General features: G+C 39.0%; 1 protein-coding gene across 1 annotated transcript in view; it reads right to left on the bottom strand.

Annotated features, from left to right (window-relative positions):
• atrnl1b (attractin-like 1b) overlaps positions 1-21486 on the bottom strand; it is an 843599-nt gene that overhangs the window by 609943 nt on the left and 212170 nt on the right. Inside the window, exon 15 of the mRNA XM_048609206.1 lies at positions 5116-5253. Within this exon, the coding sequence (XP_048465163.1) occupies positions 5116-5253 (138 nt within the window). The remainder of the gene's footprint in view (positions 1-5115; positions 5254-21486) is intronic.

The following is a 21486-nucleotide window of genomic DNA, read 5'->3' as shown; positions in this document are numbered from 1 at the left end:
CTACGCCAAGAGGAAGAAGAATAGCTCTTCCAGGTTTTCAGGGATAATGGATATCCAAAAAACTGGGTCAGAAGATGCCTACACGAACAACATCAGGAAGATACTATGATGCTGCTTGGCCTGCTGTGTTCATCCAGCTCTGCACCTTGTTGTCTCGGATTCTCCAGCATCTGCAGTTCCTACTATCTCAGGAAGATACTACATGCCCTGACACACTCATTACACTACCCTACATCAGGAACACATCGGAACTCACCACAAGACTCTTATGACTGCTGGGCATCAGAGTGGCACACAAGCTCACGTCAACCCTACGACAACTGCTCACCCGAACTAAAGACCCACTCCCCGCCATGGACAGGACCAATGTCATCTACAAGATCCCCTGCAGAGACTGTGAGAAACACTACATTGGACAAACAGGAAGGAAACTAACAACAAGGGTACACAAACACCAACTGTCTACAAAAAGACACGACCAATACTTACTCATCTCAACCCACACGGACAAGGAGAACCACCATTTCGACTGGGACAACACCAAAATCCTGGGACAAGCTAGGCAGAGACATGTACGAGAATTCCTAGAAGCCTGGCAGTCCACAAAGCATGCTATTAATAAACACATTGAACTCGACCCCATATACATTCCGCTACGTAGGAAAACCGGAAGTGAGGCAATCTAGCTCAACGGACTCGAGTTTAAAAACCAGACAGGAAAACACACCGATGCTTCATTGGAGGCTGCACTGAGGAGGTTACCCAGCATGGTAATGGAACGACTGGGATACAAGAAACCAGCTCTTCAGATTCATTTACTGTGTCATCAGTGCCAATTAAACCTAAAGAATATAGCCTAACAATTTAGTTGCCACTCTGTATAATTGCTGATTTTCTATCACAACCTTAAACAAACTTATCCACTCTTTCTGCTCTTCTCTTTCATAATATGCCATGTTCCCTGCATTGATCTGATGACCAAAGGATGATTGGAAGGATGTGACTGTGCAGGGTGAGGGAGAAGGTGCAAAGAAAATTTACCAGGATGTTACCTGAGGTGAACGTCTCAAATATGAGGAGAGATTGGATAGGCTGTCTTTTCCTTTACAGCAGAGGAGGCTGAGGTGGGATGTGATTGAGGTATACAAAATTATGAGGCATAAACAGAGCAGATCGGGAGAATCTTTTCCACATGGCAAATGTGTCTAACACTGGAGGGCACAAGTTTAAGGTGAGGGGTAAGTAATTTAGAAGAGATCAGAGAAAAAAAATCACCCAGAAGCATGTTTCAATTCTGAGAGAACAATGGAGGGAGATACTCTCACAACATTTATGAAGCGTTTGGAGGGACACTGAAAATGCCAGGGCATAGTAGACCATGGACCAAGTGCGGGTAAATGGGATGAGTTTAGTTTGGTGTTTGTAGTCAGCAGTGTGCTGAAGGGTCTGTTTCTGTGACCATATATCCAAAGACTTGTTGAATTTTCTGTGAAACCTCAGCCTTTATGATTGTTCTGTAGGGCATTCAAGTATTCAGAATAAGCAGAGTTAATTACAGACTATTCACAAGCCAGAGTATGATCACTCATTACCAAAGGAATTTTCAGATTTCTCCCAAAAAACAATTAACATGCAATGTAGCCACCAACCATTTGCTGTGACTTCTTCACACAGACTGCCTGTGGAAAGGGAGATGTTAATTTAAAACTTGGCCATCCACCAGGATTTTATGAAGCATATCATCCAACTGCGTAATCTCTTTCAAACATTCCATTACTGAAATGACTTTGCGCTACAATGTTCATTACCACAATGTTAACATTTTTAGACATATCCCTAAATTCATCAGTCAAATACCTCCATTATTTTTAGTTAGCAATTTAGCCTGTGTCCCCAGTCCAGTCCTTTAATCGATTTCTCCATTATCTTATCCACTGTTATTCTTTTCTCTTTAGCATTACTGAAAAAAAATCTTTTTTGAAGCTTTTAATCTTGCATCATCAGGAGAATTTGTAAGAATACCAGTGTGAAGGAAAAATAACATTTGCACAGTATGAGAGGTTGCTGACTTGTTGGCAAGTGAACTCTGATTGATTGATTGATTTTATTGACATGTGTACCGAAATGTAGTGAAAAGCCTTGTTTACGAGTGGTACAGGCAGATCACAACAAGCAAAGGATGTACAGATCAAAAAAACTTAGAGGCATACAGGTTATATTGCAGGTTACATTATTTGAGGCTAGAGTACATTCAGCAGTCTGATTATGGCCAGAAAGAAGTTGTTCCTGAAGCTGTATGTGCGTGTTTGGTAGACAATTGTCATGCCAATTGCAAGAATGTAACACACTACGCCAGTTTCAACTGGCAATGACCAATAAAATAGGTCATTGCCATTCAAGGCAATGCCTTGCCTAATTTCAATCAACCAGTGTTAATCCAGAATTGAAATTTCAGCAAAACTTGGCAATTAATATTGAGTTCATCATCGAATTGATGCATTTTTCCATTGTATTGCTACAACTTTGTCTCAGTGTCTCACTAATGGGACACTCACTGTAGGTTGTAACTAGGTTCTCCTATACATTTTTACATGCATTACATTTACCACTGATGTAATTTTAAAATATTTAAGCATTTTTGTCTTGTAATTCCTTCAAATTACTTTGGTCCTCATTATTTAAAGAATTTTGGTAACGATTTAATCAATCAACTCCACATATTGTGGACACACATACGCTGCAACTGAAACATTCATGAATGAGCTGAACTTTCTTGTAACTAATCCAATTCTCTCTACCTGATCAGCATCACCATCTTCTCCTTTCCAACCTTCTTAGTCATTCATTAAGTCAATAGCCCTGTTGTTCCACTTAGGACAATTCATTGAATAACGGTACTCCGGTTTGCAACTGATTCGTCTGTTGATCATATTCTGGGTATTCCTGAGTTTCATAATTCTGTTGTGGATCCCCAATTCCCGCATCTCTTATAATTGCCAAAGAGGCCTCTATCCTCATTAATCTTAATCCAGATTCTACTTTTGGATTGACATAATTAGCCTGTATCTGGGCAGTCTCACATTGCTGCTATCGCTGAATCTTCTGTTCCTAAAGTAATTGCAGAATGTCCCATTTGAGCCAAAAAGGAGATGGGAATGAATGTTTTTCCAGGATTTTTTTTTTTTTTTAAAGACTTCTCACATCTGTTTGTAAAGCCTCTTTCCTTCTGAAAATCTAACTCCAGTTAATACTTGGGGTCTAAACATGTTCAACAGCTTAGCACAGTCCAAGCATTTAAGGATAAATAGTGAATTAGAATCATCATGTAGAATTTTTACAATCTTACATATGAGTCAGTTAAATTCCATTATTATTCTTGTATAGAATACATATCCTGTTTTCTAAATTTATCAACGATGTGACAACCCACTTGAGAACATGTGCAGATTCTCAAACCCTACTACTTTATGGTCACCACAAAAGTTAATGAACCAATCAGAACACACAAAGTCACCAAAACCCCTAGAGACACACACAGTCAGAAACAGGAAACAAGAAAACATTGCTTTCGCGGGAAGAGGGAAGAAAACCGGAACCAACAGTTGAATAGCAGGTCAGTTATCTCACCTTTAGGACATCTCTGGAGGGGTTCCTCAGGATAGTGTCCTAGCCCAACAATCTTCAGATGCATCAACAATGACCTTCCTTCCATCATAAGGGTAGAGTGGGAATGTTGACTAATGATTTCATAATGTGCACCATTCATTACTCCTCAGATACTGAAGCAATCCATGTTCAAATGCAACAAGATCTGGACAGTATCCAGACTTAGGCTGACAAGTGGCAAGAAAATTTGTGCCACACAGATACCAGACAATGACTATCTCCAATAACAGTCAATCTAACCACTGCCATTGATATTCAATGATTTACAATCACTGAGTCCCCCACTATCAACATTCTGGGGGTTATCATTGACCAGAAACTGAACTGGACTCACCAAAAGCTGGTCAGAGGCTAGGAATACTGCGGCGAGTAACTCACCTCCTGATTCCCTAAAACCTGTCCATCATCTACAAGGCATAAGTCAGGAATGTGATGGAATACAGCCCACTTCCCTGGATGGGTGCACCTCCAAAAACATTCAAGAAACTTGACACCATCCAAGACAAAGCAGCCACTTCACTGACATCATATTCACTCCCTCCACCAGTGATGCTCAGCAGATGTGTGTACTATCTCATGACGCACTGTAGGAATTCACCAAAGATTCTTAGCCAACGCCTTCCAAACCCACAACCACTTCCATCTAGAAGGATAGGGGCAGGTGATACATGGGTATACCACTATCTGCAAGATCCCCCTCCAAGCCACTCACCATCTTAATTTGGAAATATATCATTATTCCTCCACTGTCACGGAGTCAAAATCCTGGAATTCCCTCGTTAATGGCATTGTGAATCAACCAGCAGCATGTAGCCTACAGTGGTTCAAAGCAGCAGCTCACCATCACCACCTTCGAGGGCAACTAGGTACGAACAATAAAATGCCCATGTCCCACTAATGAATAAAATTATAATACACTTACCCTGTACCAACATCTCATATGAAGAAAATGATACATTAAATCAACAATTTGCATTGCTTGATTTCACTAGCCCCAACTAATTAGTTGTCTGCCAAAGCAGAGATTTACTGAAGCCACTTTGGCATATGCCATTTTGCTTTGAAGTCCAAACAGATACAAGAAAGGTCAAAACAAAAACTGCCTTGTGAGTGTAAACAATTTAGAAAAGCTTATGAATCAAAGAAACCATTCTATAGAACACAATAGCTTTTCCTTTCAGGAATGGCCAAAGTAAAAAGGTGATTCATCCACTGTGGCACAGGGGTAGATGATGCATTATTCCTGTCTATGCTAGCTGCTTGCAACCACCAATATTAAACCACAACCTTATTACAATTTTACTGAAAATGACTAATGACGTTTACTAATATTAAACAGACAAAACTTCAGTTTATTATATCTATTATTAATCTATTGAGAAAAACAATCTGGAATATATACAAGTGATTTTATATTAAACATTTCAGAGTATTTGAATGAGTACTTACATTGACATCTGCCACCATTAATTGGGTCTCCGTAGTATCCCTGCATGCAAGCTTCACATTGCTTTCCAGCAGTCAGATTCTTACATTGTTCACAAATACTGCTGTTGATGCATGTGCTGTGACCATTACATTGACAAGCTATAAAAAAAAAGTGCATCTGTTGTGATTTTTCTTCTTCGAATAAATTCAAACAAGCCATTACGGAGCCAACATTTTATCCTTCACGTACCCAGTCAATTTTAATATTCGTGCATATTGTCATATATGCTAGTTAACTTGGCTGAATAATTTGACCATTAAATTTCAGATATAATACGCAGAAATCTGAACCTAAATGGCGCTTGTAGACAATTTGCAGAGTGTTCTTGACTCATTCTCCACCCCCAATGTAACAATATTTTGAATGAGTGCTCAGCAAACTGTAGTTCAAAATTAGAAAAAGGGCACCTAGTGCATCAAGCTCCTAAAATTTACTTATGAGACACTTAAGTCACTTTATTTAAAAACTCAAAGCTGCCATTCCATGATTGCTCTTTATTTTGGATCAGAGCGACTATCAATGGTTTCTACTTACATGGTCGATATTTTATTTAGACTTCCAAAAATTTTGTTTTAAGGTAGAAAAAGAGTCATGGGACAAGAAATATGAGGTATCATACTTCCTTGTATAACGTTCCAGTAAAATGCCTAAGTAGGTCTCATAATATTAAAGATATTACATAAATGAAAGTTGTTATTGCATCTGCAAGCATTATCAGAGTGCAGAAGAATATTACAAATGTTCCAATAAAATGTTAATATGTCAACATGTAAATTATTTCAACTGGTTGGCAAATTACTCCAGGCAACCTTGTAGTTAATATTCAAAGAACACCCACACAAGCAAAGTTAAAACAAAATTATTTTCCATTAAACAATATTCAATAATTCTGTTAAAGCTCTAGGCAAACACATGACAAGTTCAGCTTTCATTACATGACCAAAACAGGTCTTCTATTCAAAATGCCTTCCATTCAAAACACTGAGAAGTTTTGTTTAACAACATATGATCCTGTAAACATGAGTTTTCATCCAACTTATGTGTCTCATACAATATAAAATTGGTAGCACACATACAGATTACTTTCCTCAAGTTATCAGTAAAGGTGCTGGCAATATCTGCTATGTAACTGAAGGCATCCAAGTAGACCTTAACATACCAAAGTTCAGGTCCCAAGATACTTTGGAAAGACTCAACACAAATCCACAGGAACTGATAACAGTTCTCATAGCATCCCAAGAGATACACAGGTGAGATTTATGAGATGCTGATGATCCTCAAGAATCAGGGAATGTTTGGAAAGTTGAAGTAGGCTGGTAATGAACTAAAGTGATAAAAATTTACAAGATAGGGCTCTGGAGTAAAGAGTTAATTATAATGTTATTCTAACTTTACTCTTAAAATACCTATTGAGTATGGACGAAACCAGTTATGTCATACAATGTTAGATCACATTGAATTGGAGCTTAGGTCAGTAGGATGTGATCATCGCTGGCTAGGCCAGCATTCATTATCCATCCTTAGTTGCCGAGGGGGCAGTTGAGAGTCAACCACATTGCTGCAGGTCTGGAGTCACATGTGGGCCAGTCCAGGTGAGGATGGCAGTTTAAGATATCAAGTTCTGAAGAAGGGTTCCGACCCAAAACATCAACTTTCCTACTCCTCTGATGCTGCCTGACCTGCTGTGTTCCTCCAGCTCCACTCCGTGTTGGCACCAAAGGATGACAATTTCCTTCCCTGAACCAGACACTAGTGAACCAGATGGGTTTTCCCTGACAATCAACAATGGTTTCATGGTCATCATTCGACTTTTAATTCTAGATTTTTATTGAATTCAAATTCTATCATCCGTCATGGCGGGATTTGAACCTGGGTCCTGAGAATATCACCTGGCACTCGGGATTAATAGTCTAGTAATAATACCACTAAGCCATCACCTCCCCCTAAGTCAGGAAGGGGTGTGACTGAGAATTTACAGGTAATGGTGATTTCATGCTTTGTCCATCTAAGTGACAATTATTGCACTTTTGGAAAATGCTGACAAATGAAACTAAGCCAGTTGTTTAAACAACTGCTTATGGTACACATTTGCTTCCACTATGAGTTGATAGTGGAGAGAGTGTAAGTTGATGGATGAGTGCCAATTAAGTGGTCTTTGTCTTAGGTGATGTCGTTGGTGCTGCTCTCATTCAGGCAGGCAGGGAATAATCAATCCAACTCTGACTTGAAGCTTGTAGTTGGTGAATAGACTATGTAGAGTCACAATAGAGATACTTTTTCTCCTCCAGTTCATTGACTAACATTCAAAACCTACAATCATCTTTTATGCCGGGTATGACTCCAACAAGTAAAGTGTTTTCCCTGACTTCAATTGTCTTAGGGCTCCTTGATATCATGCTTGATCAAATGCCTTAATGATAAGGGCAGTCACATTCAACTCCCCTTTTGAATTCAACTCTTTTGTACAAGTTTATACGAAGGCTTTATGATGTCTGGAACAAAGTGCCTTGACAGAACCCAAAATGAGCATCATTCAGAAGGATATTATTGAGTGAGAGTCACTTCACAGATCTGTCAACAAATTCTCAAATATTACAAGGAAGGAGATACAATGCAGCAAACGCCCGTCATAGAGAAAATGCTGGATTTTTTGATTGACAGAGAGGGATACTTAGAAATCTGAATGTGAATTTTCACCAAATAGGGCAAAATTACAGACATGTTTGACTAACTTATGGAAGTTTTCTGACAAAGTGACAAGTAATGTGAATAAAGAGAAACGTGTGGATATGCTGCACTTATATTTCCAGAGGCATTTGAAAAGATGCCACATTATAGGTTAATGCACCAAATAGGAATTCAGGGTATACCGGCTAACATAATAACATGGATAGAAAATTGGCAAGAAATATCAAGTGGAATGCAACAGGGATCAATGCTTGGGCCTCAACTCCCACAATTTATATGAATGACTTGGATAACAGAACCAAATGTGTGATTGCTGAATTTGCTCATGACAAGGTCACAGAGGAAAACAAGTTACTAACAGGATATTTAAAGAATAAAAGATAGATTAAGAATTTAACGTGGAAAATGTGAATTTGTCCACCTCGGTAGTAAGAATGGAAAATGGACAGAGATTGCAGAACTCTGAGGTACAGAGCAATCTGGTATCTTGTTACATGAATCGTGAAGTTAATATGGGGGTACAGCAAGCAATTAGGAATATCAACTGAATATTCTTGTTCAATGCAAGGGGAATGGAATATAAAAGAAACAACAATTGTACAGGGCATTGGTGAAACAACAATATGAAGTATTGTATACAGCTTTGGTCTCCTTATTGAAGGAAGGATATAAGTACATTAGAAGCAGTTCAGAGAAGGATCAAATGGCTGACACATGGATTTTTTTTTCCTTATGTGCAAAGGTTGGATAGGCTGTGCCTGTATCCATTGGGGTTTAGATTCATAAGATGTGATCTTACTGAGGCACATAACAGGAGGAAACATTGTAAAAATAAGGGGTCTTTCAGTTAAGATGAAAATGAAAATGAAAATTTATTTTTCCATCTCTCTCAGTATGTTGACTGTCTTTGAAACTCTTCTCCCAGAGAGCATTCGTAATGGGTCACTGAATATACTTGAAGTAGAGGGAGATAGACTTTTGCTTGACAGGGAGTGAAAATGTTATGGGGGGTAGGTGAGAATGTGGGAGTTGAGGCGATAATCAAATCTGCCATGAATGATGGCAATTGTGGGTAACAGTTTTAATCAGTTTACACAAATTACTTTGGTTTTAGTTTGCATTTAACTGAAATTTGGTTTAAATTCCAAAATTTCTAGCCTTTAGCAAGGTTATAAGCTGGAAGAGTAGTTGGGCTTAGTTAATTGAACACACTTCTGAAACTGGTTTCTATACAACTGGGTCAGCTAGGCTTTTTGTATTAGGAACAAATAAAACTAGCCAACTTAGTGCAATATACACTGGTGTACAGAGAGTTTAGTGATTAAGCAAGTTAGGGAAGGAAGAGAAGTAGGGTTCCTTTTTGTTTTCCTGCTTATTCTAATTATTTCAGCCTCCAGGAAGTAGTTTTCACTCTGCTGTAGGATAAAAAGCGAGTTATTAGGTTAGTGTCTGGTAAATGATCAGGGTTTACTCTATTTCTAACGTTCAAAGTAATATAGCTTCTGATCCATATAAAAGCAAAAGGAAATATATAATTGATTAAAATAATTGAGTCGCTTATTAGAACTCATTAAGGATACAGGATGGGTCAAACAACACAGGAGCACGTGTGCACTCCTGGATGCCAGTTTATTACAACGCAAACATGCCTGCTGTAGTTGATTAAAATTCAAGAAGCTGCTGCTCAAAATTTGAGCTGGAAGTTGAACTACAGACACTGTGATACATCGGGAAGGGGGAAAGCTATGTGGATTCTTTGTGCCAGCAGAAAGTCACTCCTCTTAGATCAGGGTCTTCTAAGTTGGTCAAAGTGCAGGGCTAAGAAAGCGTGACTGCAAGTGAGGCAGGTAAGGGGATTCTGAGCATCTGCAATTGTCCAACAGCTTTGAGATTCTTTAAGCTTGCTTGGATTAGAGTGGGGGATGCAGCGTAGATGAGCAAACTGACGAATGCATGATAATACCAGAAGCTATTCAAATAAGAGACATTAGTACTAGCCAGGGAGAGCTCAGCCTGAGGGCTTCACACCACTCTCTACAGGAAACAGCACAAGTCTAGGTGACTTTGTTACCTCCTATTGCTCAGTTTCAGGACATCCAGACTGATCTGAAGAACTTGCATTGGGAGGAAGTAGATGCAGTCTTCGTGTTCCATGTAGGTACCAAAGACAAAGACAATCAGGTGGTGGCTCCGCAGAGCCAGTATGAGGAATTTGGCACCAAACTATGAAGCAGACCCTCAAAAGGTCACAGCCTCTGGATTACTACCTAACCAACATACAAATTGCATACAGAAATCAAATCAGATGCATAACACATGGTTCAAAGACTGGTGTGGAGAAGTGGGCTCTGGTCCTTAGGGCACATGCACCAATCTGCACCATTAGAATGACTTACACCTGAACTGTGCCAGGGCTGGTAGTCTTAACAGCCTCATTACTAGGGAAGTAGAGAGGATTTTAAACTAAAAAATGGGGGTAAGTGATCAAGGAACGTGGCGGCATAGTGATAACGTACCAGTTCTCTACAGACACAGCTGAGGACTTGGGTTCAAACCCAACCATGGTTCAAACCAACAGAATTTTAAAAAAAACCTGTAATTAAAAGCTAACCTAATAACAACCATGTAACCATTGCTTATTTTTTTTGAATCAACAATCTGGTTCACTAATGTCATTTTGGGAAGGAAACTTGCTGTCCTTATCTGGTCTGGTCTCCATGCGAATCCAGAACCACAGCAAAGTAATGAGAGCAAAATACTGCCTGTGCAGGAAATCTGAAATAAACACAGGAAGTGCTCGAGACTTTTCTTCAGAATGCAGCCAGATCTGCTGAGCTTCTCCAGCATTTTGGTTTTACCACAGCAAAGCAACATAATTAAGTCTTAACTATCATCTGAAGTAATTGAAGAAGCCATTCAAGTCAAGAGCAACCAGGGACACACAACAAATATCAACCTTGACAGTAAAACAACATCCCACTAATGAATAATAAAAAAAGGGAAGATGCACGAAATCAGACAGAAGATGAGGCAAAAGAGAAAGATATTGATACAGGAAATAGTAATTGACAGGAAGGGATACAAAGTACGTATTTAAGAGAAAATCAACAGATAACACTGGAGGAATGTTGGCTTTTGCTGTAAGGGGGATAGAATGAGCACAGTTTTGGTCTCTTACTGAAGGGAAATTATACTTCTATTATAGCAGCGGAGACAAGTTTCATGAGACTTTCTCCTGGGATGAAGGGTTATCTTATTCGTAAAAGTTGAACAGGTTAAGACTAAACTCAGTTCAGAAGAATGAGAGATGATCTTATTGAAATGCAGATAGTTCTGAGGCGGCCTAACCAGGTAATGCTGACATTCCTCTAGTGGGGGAACCTAAGAGTAGGGCGCACTAATTGAAAATTAGGGGTCTCGCATTTAAAATGGGGATAAGGAGGAATTTCTTTTCTCAGACAGTGGTTTGTCTTTGGAATTCTCTTCCAACAGAGCAGTACAGGCTGCTTTATTAAATACTTTCAAGGCAGATTTAGACAGATTTTGATTGACACAAGAATATAGGATTATAGGGGATGGGCAGAAAAATGGAGTTAAGGCTGCTATCAAATTAAGCATGTTGTCACTGAATGGCAGAATAGAATCAATAGGTCAATTAGCCTGCTCCTTGTAATTTTGCTTTTATGGTTCGTGAATGTACAAAAGGTCTCAGTCTGACACAATTTGCATATTGCAGTTGTTTGTCTTGTGCAAAAATGTGCATGGTGTTAAACTCAGTTGTTATCTTTAAATACACACAGAATATGAAGAAACAATACAAACCCTTTGTCATTTTAATAATTTAATTGATTTTCTACCTCAACTTTATTTTCTCCTCCTATCCAATAATTCTGAATAAATGTCTGAAAATTTGTTTCTCTCGATCGTAAATGTATTCAATTTTATGTGGAATTCTGCAAAGGTTTTACAGTATACATACAATCGTGGATAAAAGAGATTTAAACCAGATTTCTGAAAACCACGTCAAGAACTTCTAACACCCTAGCTGCTCAATAAAATAAAACGGAACGTGTTCAATACGTTTTGTATTGTGCCTGAAAAAATAACATACACCTCTTTAAATAGTCAGTTATTAAACAGAAGTGTACACCCCATTTATTAATCAAGAAATATAGTTTAACTCTTACTTGTAAAGACAAGTACCCTTTTATTTTTATCTCATTCAAAAGCATCTGCCTTGCTAAGCTCAACTCTTGCTGATCTCAGATCTCTGCCAATATCACACTGACACTAGATGCATACGATTGCCCAAGGACGACTAGTTCTCCAATTTTGACTACGGGTATGAGCTTGTTCCAGCCCAGCACGTACTCTCGCGGGCATGGTTGATATTAAGAGCTCTGGATGGGTATTGCAGCTATGTTAGAAGAATTTTATGGAATTAAATAGTTGGATGGTTTTCTGTAGTTTACAGTGTTTACAATATAATAATCATGTTCCTTGTATGATCAACCCAAATACTCTCACTAATTGGCAGGATGAATCTAATGCCTAAGTACTGTGTCACAGAATGCTGGAAAGCAGATTCTGCCTATAATTTCCCCATGAGGAGTCCTGTTCCGAACCAGTGCAGTGAGTGCCTAGTTGCCAAACAGAAGAGTGAAGATTCTTCAAAGAAAGAGGATAATTCAAAGAGGGAAAGGAAAGACACAAAAGGGAGTCACATGGGACCTTGATCAGATGGGCCAATGGGCTGAGGCATGGCAGATGGAGTTTAATTTAGATAAATGGGAGGTGTTGCATTTTGGTAAGGCAAATCATCGCATGCCACTGTGCACAAAATGGTCAGAGGTTAGGAACCCTTCTGTACACAGATGCATTAGGATCAGAAGTGAATCAAAAATTGAATCGCAAGGCAAAGGGGCAAAGATACTTCAGCACAAAATGTTAGAACTGGACCATCATGTCTAACAGTGGATCATTCCATTCTGAAATTAATCACTTACATTGCCCTGCTCCTTCTCCATATCATTCATTTTCAATATTTTGGGGTTTTTTTTTTAAACTAAATTGCTTCCCATGTGATCAACATAATTTCAATTCCACTTTTTAATAACACTTTCCAAGAATAAAATATTAATCGTAGATTCCCTGCAATCTGGAAAAGGACAATTCAGCCCAATAAGTCCGCACCAACCCTCCAAAGAACATCCCACCCGGACCCACCCCCTACCCTATACTTCCCATGGCTAATGACACTAGCTTACACATCCCTGGATGCTACAGGGCAATTTAGTATGGTCATTCCACCTACCCTGCACATCTTTGAACTGCGGGAGGAAACCGGAGCACCCGGAAGAAATCTTGTGCAGACAAGGGGAGAATGTGCAAATACACAGACAGTTGCCTGAGGGTGGAATCGAACCCGGGGCCCTGGTGCTGTGTCACAGCAGTGCTAATCACTGAGCCACCATGCCACCCAATGTCTCTGTTACGTAGAAATAATACACCACTATTGTTATGGAGGGGGAATAACCAAACACTTCTGATAATTAAACTAAAACAAAAGCCCCAATCTGTTATGACAGGAGTAGGGGAGTCCCTCTAATAATTACTGCCAAAACACCCAAAGAAGCTCATCTTTCCCTTTAATCTATTAAAAGAATGGTTAAAAGAAAGAAAATCCTTCATCTCCGTTTTACAAGTAACAAGAAACAATTTTTTTTATCTAACCCAACAATGAACAAATTAAGAGAATTACTAACAAACTGACAATTCCCCCTTGTACAACTACCTACTTCCTAACTGGTCTAAATGCTCCTGGAATACTCTTCAAATAAACACAAGTCCCACTTAATAAGCCCAATTAATAAGCGGATCATGAATTATAACTTAATCTCTCCAAGTTTGCACAGATTATCTTCTGGAATATTCTGTCATCTCTGCTCTCTTCACGACCGCTTTTCTTCCACTAATTCTGTCAGGGGTGTTTTATCACTATAATTTCTTCAACGAGGGTTTTGAGCTGAAATACCATGGTACCTTTGATTAATTAGTTGGACTTACTCAGAGTTGAATGGTGCTAACATAGCAGGTGGCGGATGGCTTCCTCCGATTTTCCAAATGCCTTGTATGCCTTATTCCAAATGTCTTATATACCCGTAATGACAAAATCAAATTCTTATAACATGATTGGTTTCAGGTTGTCAACACCAGATTTAAATTCAATTGGCTTTCTGTATCTTGGTGCTTGATTTAAATTAATTGGCCAAATTCAAACTTGTTCTCTTGGAAAAAAATGCTGCTTGGCTGTTCTATACAAAATGTTTCCATTTGGGCACTCTCTTTGCACCTGCATTTATAAACTTTCAAGCACAGACAAAACACAAGCTCTTAAAGAGACCATGACACTCTTTTCCCCACAATCATTTTTACCAACAAATTCTAACTTCCTGCCTTCCAATTCATGAATACTTCACCCAACTTCATAACAGTATACAACTTCTTTAGATGTTGCACACTATTAGATAGCCCTTTGTCTTACTTTACTCAAATCAACAGTTCTTCCAATTCGTCAGAATTAATTCTGGTTACAACGGACCTTAAATATTGCTAAAAAGGGAGATACATTGATTTTCATCTCGCATTCAGTTAAATGCAAGAATTTCAAACTAGTTTAACCAGCCTCTGCTAGCATCTGTTACTTATAAATCTGAAATTAGACAGAGCTTGTCGAATAATCCTGAATGTGTTAATACCTGCACTAACAATTTAAGATAATCAGTCAAGCTTGTATCATGATTCATTTAAGGTCACTAGAAGCAAAAGACATTCACTCACAGGGACACAGCCTATAAAAACAAATGAAACGTATTCAAGTCATGGTAATGCCATTGCCAGAATAGGCTTGCTAACCAATCAATATCCTATCCTCTTGCAGTTCAAACTGTTGGGACTATTTTAGTGTTCTTTATTTTCTAATTAATTCATGGCAAATGGACATCCCTAGCTAGGAAAGCATTTATCGCCTATCCTTGCAAGTCCTGATGAATGCAAGACAAAAAGCTTTGGCAACACGTCTTTTCTTGACAACATAAGTGTCATCTCTCTTCATCCCCACCATCAATGTAATGGATCCATTTTGCACTTTTTTATGATCAAAACATCTTTTCTGCAATTAAATAATCAAAATTGTATAAAATATTACAACATCTTTCCAGACTTTTTGGATTTATTACCTTTTCTTTTTATGTTCAATGTACCCATAGTTAAATCCAGAATCTCGCTTGCCTTTCCAAAATGATTTCATTTGCAATCTGCTTTAAATAATTTACGTACTATTCTATTTATTCCAGAGAATTTTGCTAATTATAAATGTTATTCTTGTTCGGTATATCTCTCCCTCCAGCTCACCAATTAAATGTACTTGACTACATTGTCTACATTGTTATATCGACCATATTGCTCTGAACTCCCCCTTGTGCTGTTTTCCTGCAGTCTCCAATATCTTTTCTCAAGTTTTCCAGTTTGATAGCATTAGCCAACAAAGATATAATTACTTCTGTGTATGTCTGGATTGTCTATGTATATACAGTTCAGAGTTTACAACATTGATCTTGACGGTATAACTCATCATTTATCGACATAGGACGAAAACAATATTTAGATTCAAATCCTACAAGTATTATTCCAACAATCCATTATTTTACCACCGACATTATAGGACTTCATTTTCAGAACATATCTTGTGTGTGGTTAATTGTCAAATGGTTTTGAAAAACAAAACACGTAACATCTGAACTCAATTTGCAAACTTCCTTCAACAACCTGTGTACATTAGAATGGCCTGCCATGTATAAATCTGTGTAACAGTTCCTTATTAACTCTAATGTTTTTCAAATAGAACACTGGTGGGACAAATATTGAGTCCCATTATTTACTCAGGTGCAATTGACCTGATAACAGATATTTGAACTCTCTTCACTACATGAACTAATGATGTAACCTGATGTTCAGATGCAACAACGAATGATTGACGAGTCACAAAGTGGTCAGGAAAAGAGGATGATAATACCATTTCCAATTTCATCACAAACAGTTCTCAATAATTAGTTTGTGTTCCTCTTTTTACAGCTGAAGGAAACAGATATCTCCAAGCTGGCAATTAAAAGAATGCTCTGTTTTCCTATCCTAATGCAGGGTAGGAAATTTACAATGTTAAAACTGTAGCATGAAATGTTCCACATTTGCTGCATGGTTGCCCTTTAATCTTTAACTGTTTCCTAATGGATTGTTGCTGCTGTTCACTCCAAATCTTGTAACAGCCAAATTTAGCCAATTTATAGCCAGCAAACCTTTGATCAGACTGCACTCCGGAATCCTGCATGACTAAAACCATTACTGTCCCATCCTGCTGCTGTCTCATGTATCTGTTCAGTAATATTTCTCACATACTGTGCAGTGAAAGCTGCAGATATCTATTGTAATACTGAACAACTCAGATTCAGTGTGAAGCCTGGTCTGACAGACCTTCAAGTTATGGTTGCATCAGTGATCATTTTTCAAATTTCTGTTAATTCTATCAATTCTGCGAAGTTGCCAGTACAGTGGAAGATTGCAAATGTAACCACACTATTTAAGAAGGAAGGGAAGAAAGACAGAGAACAGCATACCTGTCAGCCTCTTGTCAAGAATAGGAAAACTATCAGAATTGATTATAAATAATGCAATTATTGAATCAAAAGAAAATAACTGTCTGATTGCACAGAGTTAATGTGAATTTAATACAGTGAAGTTATGTCTCTCAAACCTGACAAGAGTATTTTAGGTGTGCCCCCGATGAGCAGATTCATTAAAGGGGATATCAATGGATGTGCTATATTTGGATTTTCGGAAGGCTGTTATATAAAGTTCCACATAGGAGATTAGTAAATAAAGTTAAAACAAATAGGATTGAGGATAACATACTAGAATAGCTTGAGGGTTGCTTAACAGGCAAAACCAGACAGTAGAAATAAATGGACTATTCTCAGGTTGCAGGCTGAAAGCAGTCTGATGCTGCAAGTATCAGTGCTCACAGCCCAGCTGTTCGCAATTTATATCAATGATTTGTGCGTGGAGTAAATTATAATATTTCCAAGTTTGCAGATGATATAAAGCTTGGCAGGAATGTGAATTGTGAGAAACATGCAAAGACGCTTCAAGGGGATTTAGACAGGCCGAATGGGCAAGAAAATGGCAGATAGAATATAATGTGGATTAGTGTGATGTTTTTCACTTTGGTAGGAGGAATGACATTGCAAAGTTAACTCTTAAATGATGAGAGATGGGAAAATAGTGAAATGCAAAGGGGTTTAGGTGTCCCTGCTCATAAGTCAGTGAAAACAGGCATGCTGGTGCAATAAGCAATTCACATGGCAAATAGCAACTTTTAACATTACTTCTTTATTTTTCTACTTCATTTCCACGGTTTTGAACCCAAGATGCTGTCAGGAATGGTGACATTGTACACTTTTCACTCTTGTATCCCTGTACTTGAGTACACATGACAATAAAATCTAATTCTAAAATCCTAACCCATACTGGGGAATTTTTGCAGATTACGGGTACCACTTCTATTTCGGTCTCTTATGAAAGGCAGCTGGGTCAGTTATCAGTGATTGTAGAAGCAAACTTGGACCCAAGCTTGATGGGATGAAATAGCTTGCAAGATATTCACTTAGATTGGCTCAACATTTTTCAATTATAAAATGGCTGCCTGAGTGAAGTCCTAATTAAATGCTGGGAGGTTTTCCAGGAACATCTAGGGACTATAGAGCATACAAAGAAAATTCGCATGTTGACCAGGAAGCAATTCCATGATTTTCGAAGGCCCATCCAGTGCCATTTGCCTTACAGGCAAAAGTGGAAACAAAACACTGAAGACTGGAAACTGAAGGAATCATCAATCCAGTCCAATTCACAGAATGGACAATACCGGTCATATCAATTCTTTGAAGAGTCCAATGGGTAAATTCGCCTTTGTGGGGATTTCAAACAAACAACAAACTGTTTTTCACAATTGAAAAAACGTCCTATCCCTCGGAAAAAGGATTTATACACAAAGCTAGCAGGAGGTTTGTCCTTCACAAAGCTTGACAAGAGCCACACTTACTTGTAATCCTGTTTAGACCAAGATTTTCAGAAATTTGCTACAATTAATACCCATGGGGGCTTGTAGCAATATACGAGACTGCCATTCAGTGTATTGTCAGCCTGTTTAATTTTTCAGTGGACGACAGAAAACATTTTACAAAGTCTACTCAGTTCGCCATTTTCTTCAGAGAGTCATGATAACAGGAAAAACTAATAAGGAAAACATAGGGAAATTGGATATAGTCCTGAGGTGCTTTTCCAAGGCAGCTTATGCTTAAGGTAAAAATGTGTGCTCCAGGCCCCCCAAGTGATTTGCTTGGGCTATAGAATCAACAAGACTGGTTTATAACCGTTGGAAGGAAAAATGGAAACAACGAAAGATGCCCCAGCCCCCACATCTGTCAAAGAGCTTAGATCTATTGAATATGGTAACTTATTATAGAAAGTTCATACACAACCTGGCATCCATCCTGGCCCTATTGTATCAACTTCTAAAAAAGGGTCAACCTTAAAAACGGTCTCATAGACAGACCTTAGATTTCGATGAAGTATCAGGAACTCCAATGTCAAACCCTAGACTCTGCCAAGTGACAGAGACAGTTTGATACAGGGGACAAAGTTTGCTGCAAGAATCACAGAAATGGCAATTCATGGGTGAGACATGATCGACCCAAGATCAGGACCATAAAGTTCAGGTGCATGTGACTGTCCTTAATAAGCATACGGGCCATTTGAAAACTCCAAAGCTGAAGACCATGTGGGTGCAAAACTTGGCCTGCCCCTCGGAGCCTTCAGAACTACTTCAGGGATCCCCTGATTCACCCTCGCCGTCAAACATTCTTGAGTCCTCTGAATCAGAGGTGACGTGACGGAAGTAGCTACCTCGATGCTTCTGCCTCCAGAAGAAGGGAGTGCAGGTCTACCAAGGTACTCTCGGCACAAGATGCAAGCTCCCATTTATTACACTCTCCTGTGTTTGATTCCAAGTCGGAGGAACCTGACTCGGTGTCAAAACATCCCAGGAGGCTCCTAAAGGATTTGGCCCTCTCTGTGACCATTGACTCAGAAGAGGAGTGTTGTAATGATTATAACGAGGTTAGCCAGCTGGACCTCAGAATATGAGTTCCCTGAATGGTCCAGATTAACAGCCCCAATCAGGGAGACATAGCTGACAAAAAAGAAAGGTGAATGTTTTCAATATGAGTTTTAAGTAAACAGGACAAAGAACCACACAGATGGTTCGTAAATAAAATTGATGCTCATGAAACAGGAGGATCAGTGACAGCCTGCTTATAAAAATGGCTAAACAACAGATTCAGTGACCAATACAAAAATCTGGCATGGACTTGGTGGTTCAAATACCTTCCCTCTGTGTCATAACTTATGACATACAATGGCTATTTCTCAGCCTGGAGAAAGACAGACAGTGGTGTTGCTCAAGATTCAAAGTTAGGTAAATGATGAAATATTAGAAGAGAGAGTAAAATTTCAACAATTGTCAATGATACCAAGCTTGAAGATACATCAGTCAATGAAAATGATACTAATCAACAGGACAGAGAAAGTGTTCTCAGAATAGACAGACAAATGACAGGTTATTTTATTAAAGAAGTGACAATTGATGCATTACAGTTGAAAGGATAGGGAGAAGGCAAAAGGACTTAATAGCATAATTCTGAAGAGTGTGCAGGGACAGGAGGACCTGGGGGATGTTATCCTTTCAGCCTTGGATGAACGTTATGTCCAAAGAGTGCAAAAAAAGCATATAGGGTTAATGCAAAAGCTCTCGTGGCACAGTACTAGTGTCCCTAACTTGGGGCCGGGGGCATGAGTTCAAATTCTACCTGATCCAGAAGTTTACAATAATATCTCTGAACAGTTTGTTTAGAAAGTACCTACAGACTTCACAGACAGAAGCATTCAGTATAAAAACAGTGCAGCTATCCTGAAATGTTACAAAGCTCTAGTTCGGACACAACTAGAATATGTAGTACAGTTCTGGACATCAGATTTCAGAAAAAGAAGAGGGACATTGACAAATGCAAAATACATTTACTAGAATGGTTTGAGGTGAGAACTTTCAGCTACAAAATTAGGTTGGAGGAAATGGAGTTCTCTCCTTGAAGGGGGGGAAATTTGGTAGAGATGTAGATGAGGAGGCATTTAACAGAGGTGTACAAGCTGAAACAAAAACAAAAATGCAGTGCACATTAGCTTATTTTATAAAAGGACAAGGAAAACAGATTTAAGGTTTTGGGCAAGAGATAGATGCACAAGGGATGAGAGGAAGGACATACTTTATGATGTGGTAATGATCTGGAACCTGCTGCCGCAAGAAAGTGGAGATGATGAATGACCTCAAAAGAACATTCTACTAGAATTTGAATGAAAATCTTGCAGGACCACAAGGATCCAGCGATGCAATGGGACCAATTACGTTTCTCTAGAGAGCTGACAGACTGGATGGGTCGAATGGCCTCTTTCTTATGGTACTAATTCTATGACATCCAATTTCTATAAGGTTGGACATCTATATGCATTAGTTTTGCACAAATTGAATAAAAGCCAAGCCGGGTCTGGCAGGCTTTAGAGTGGTTGATAAACTTAGATTGTTTTCACTGGAAAGACGGAGACTGAGGAGCAACCTAATAGAAGCCTACAAATTATGATCGACACAGATAGAATACACAGGCTGAGGCTTTTCTTCCCCAGGGTGGAAAGGTCAACTACAACAGGACACAGGTTCGGGGTGGCACGGTGGCTCAGTGGTTAGCACTGCTGTCTCAGTGCCAGGGACCCGGGTTCAATTCCACCCTCGGGCAACTGTCTGCGTGTGTTTCCTCCAGGTGCTCCCGTTTCCTCCCACAGTCCAAAGATATGCGAGGCTAGGTGGATTGGCCATGCTAAATTGCCCATAGTGTTCAGGGATGTGCAGCTTAGGTGGCTTATGGGGGATCAGGGTGGGATGCTCCTCGGGTCGGTGTTGACTTGTTGGGCCGAAGGGCCTGTTTCCACACTGTAGGGATTCTATGAAAGGAAGAAGGGGATAATTTAGGGGAGAATTTTTCACACAGAAGGTGGTGGATGCCTGGAACACACCGCCATGGTGGAAACAAGAATGTTAGCAACATTTAAGAGTCATCTTGATAGACACATGAACGGAAGGCAAACCGAGGGATAGAAACTGCATACTGGCAATAAGTAGAAAATAAGGATTAGGAATCAGCGCAGGCTTACTCTCGGCTACTTCCTATATAACATTTCAGAAATTACAGTATCAATATCATTCCATAAACATTTATACAAAAACAATGAACTAACATACAAGCTCTAAAATAAAACAAGAGAACTGTAAATGCTAAAGATCTGAAATGAACAAAAGCAGAAACTGGTGTAAAAACTCAGCAGGTCTGGCAGCATCTGCAGAGAGAAAACAATTAATATTTCGAGTCCTGTGACCCTTCAGAATGAATTCTGTACTTCCGAGAAAGGGTCACAGGACTCGAAAT

The sequence above is a fragment of the Rhincodon typus genome, chromosome 20 (genome assembly GCF_021869965.1).
Source record: "Rhincodon typus isolate 14 chromosome 20, sRhiTyp1.1, whole genome shotgun sequence".
NCBI classification, from domain to species: Eukaryota; Metazoa; Chordata; class Chondrichthyes; order Orectolobiformes; family Rhincodontidae; genus Rhincodon; species Rhincodon typus.
The sequence above is the reverse complement of the archived record's forward strand: the minus strand, read 5'-3'. Positions and strand labels throughout refer to the sequence as shown.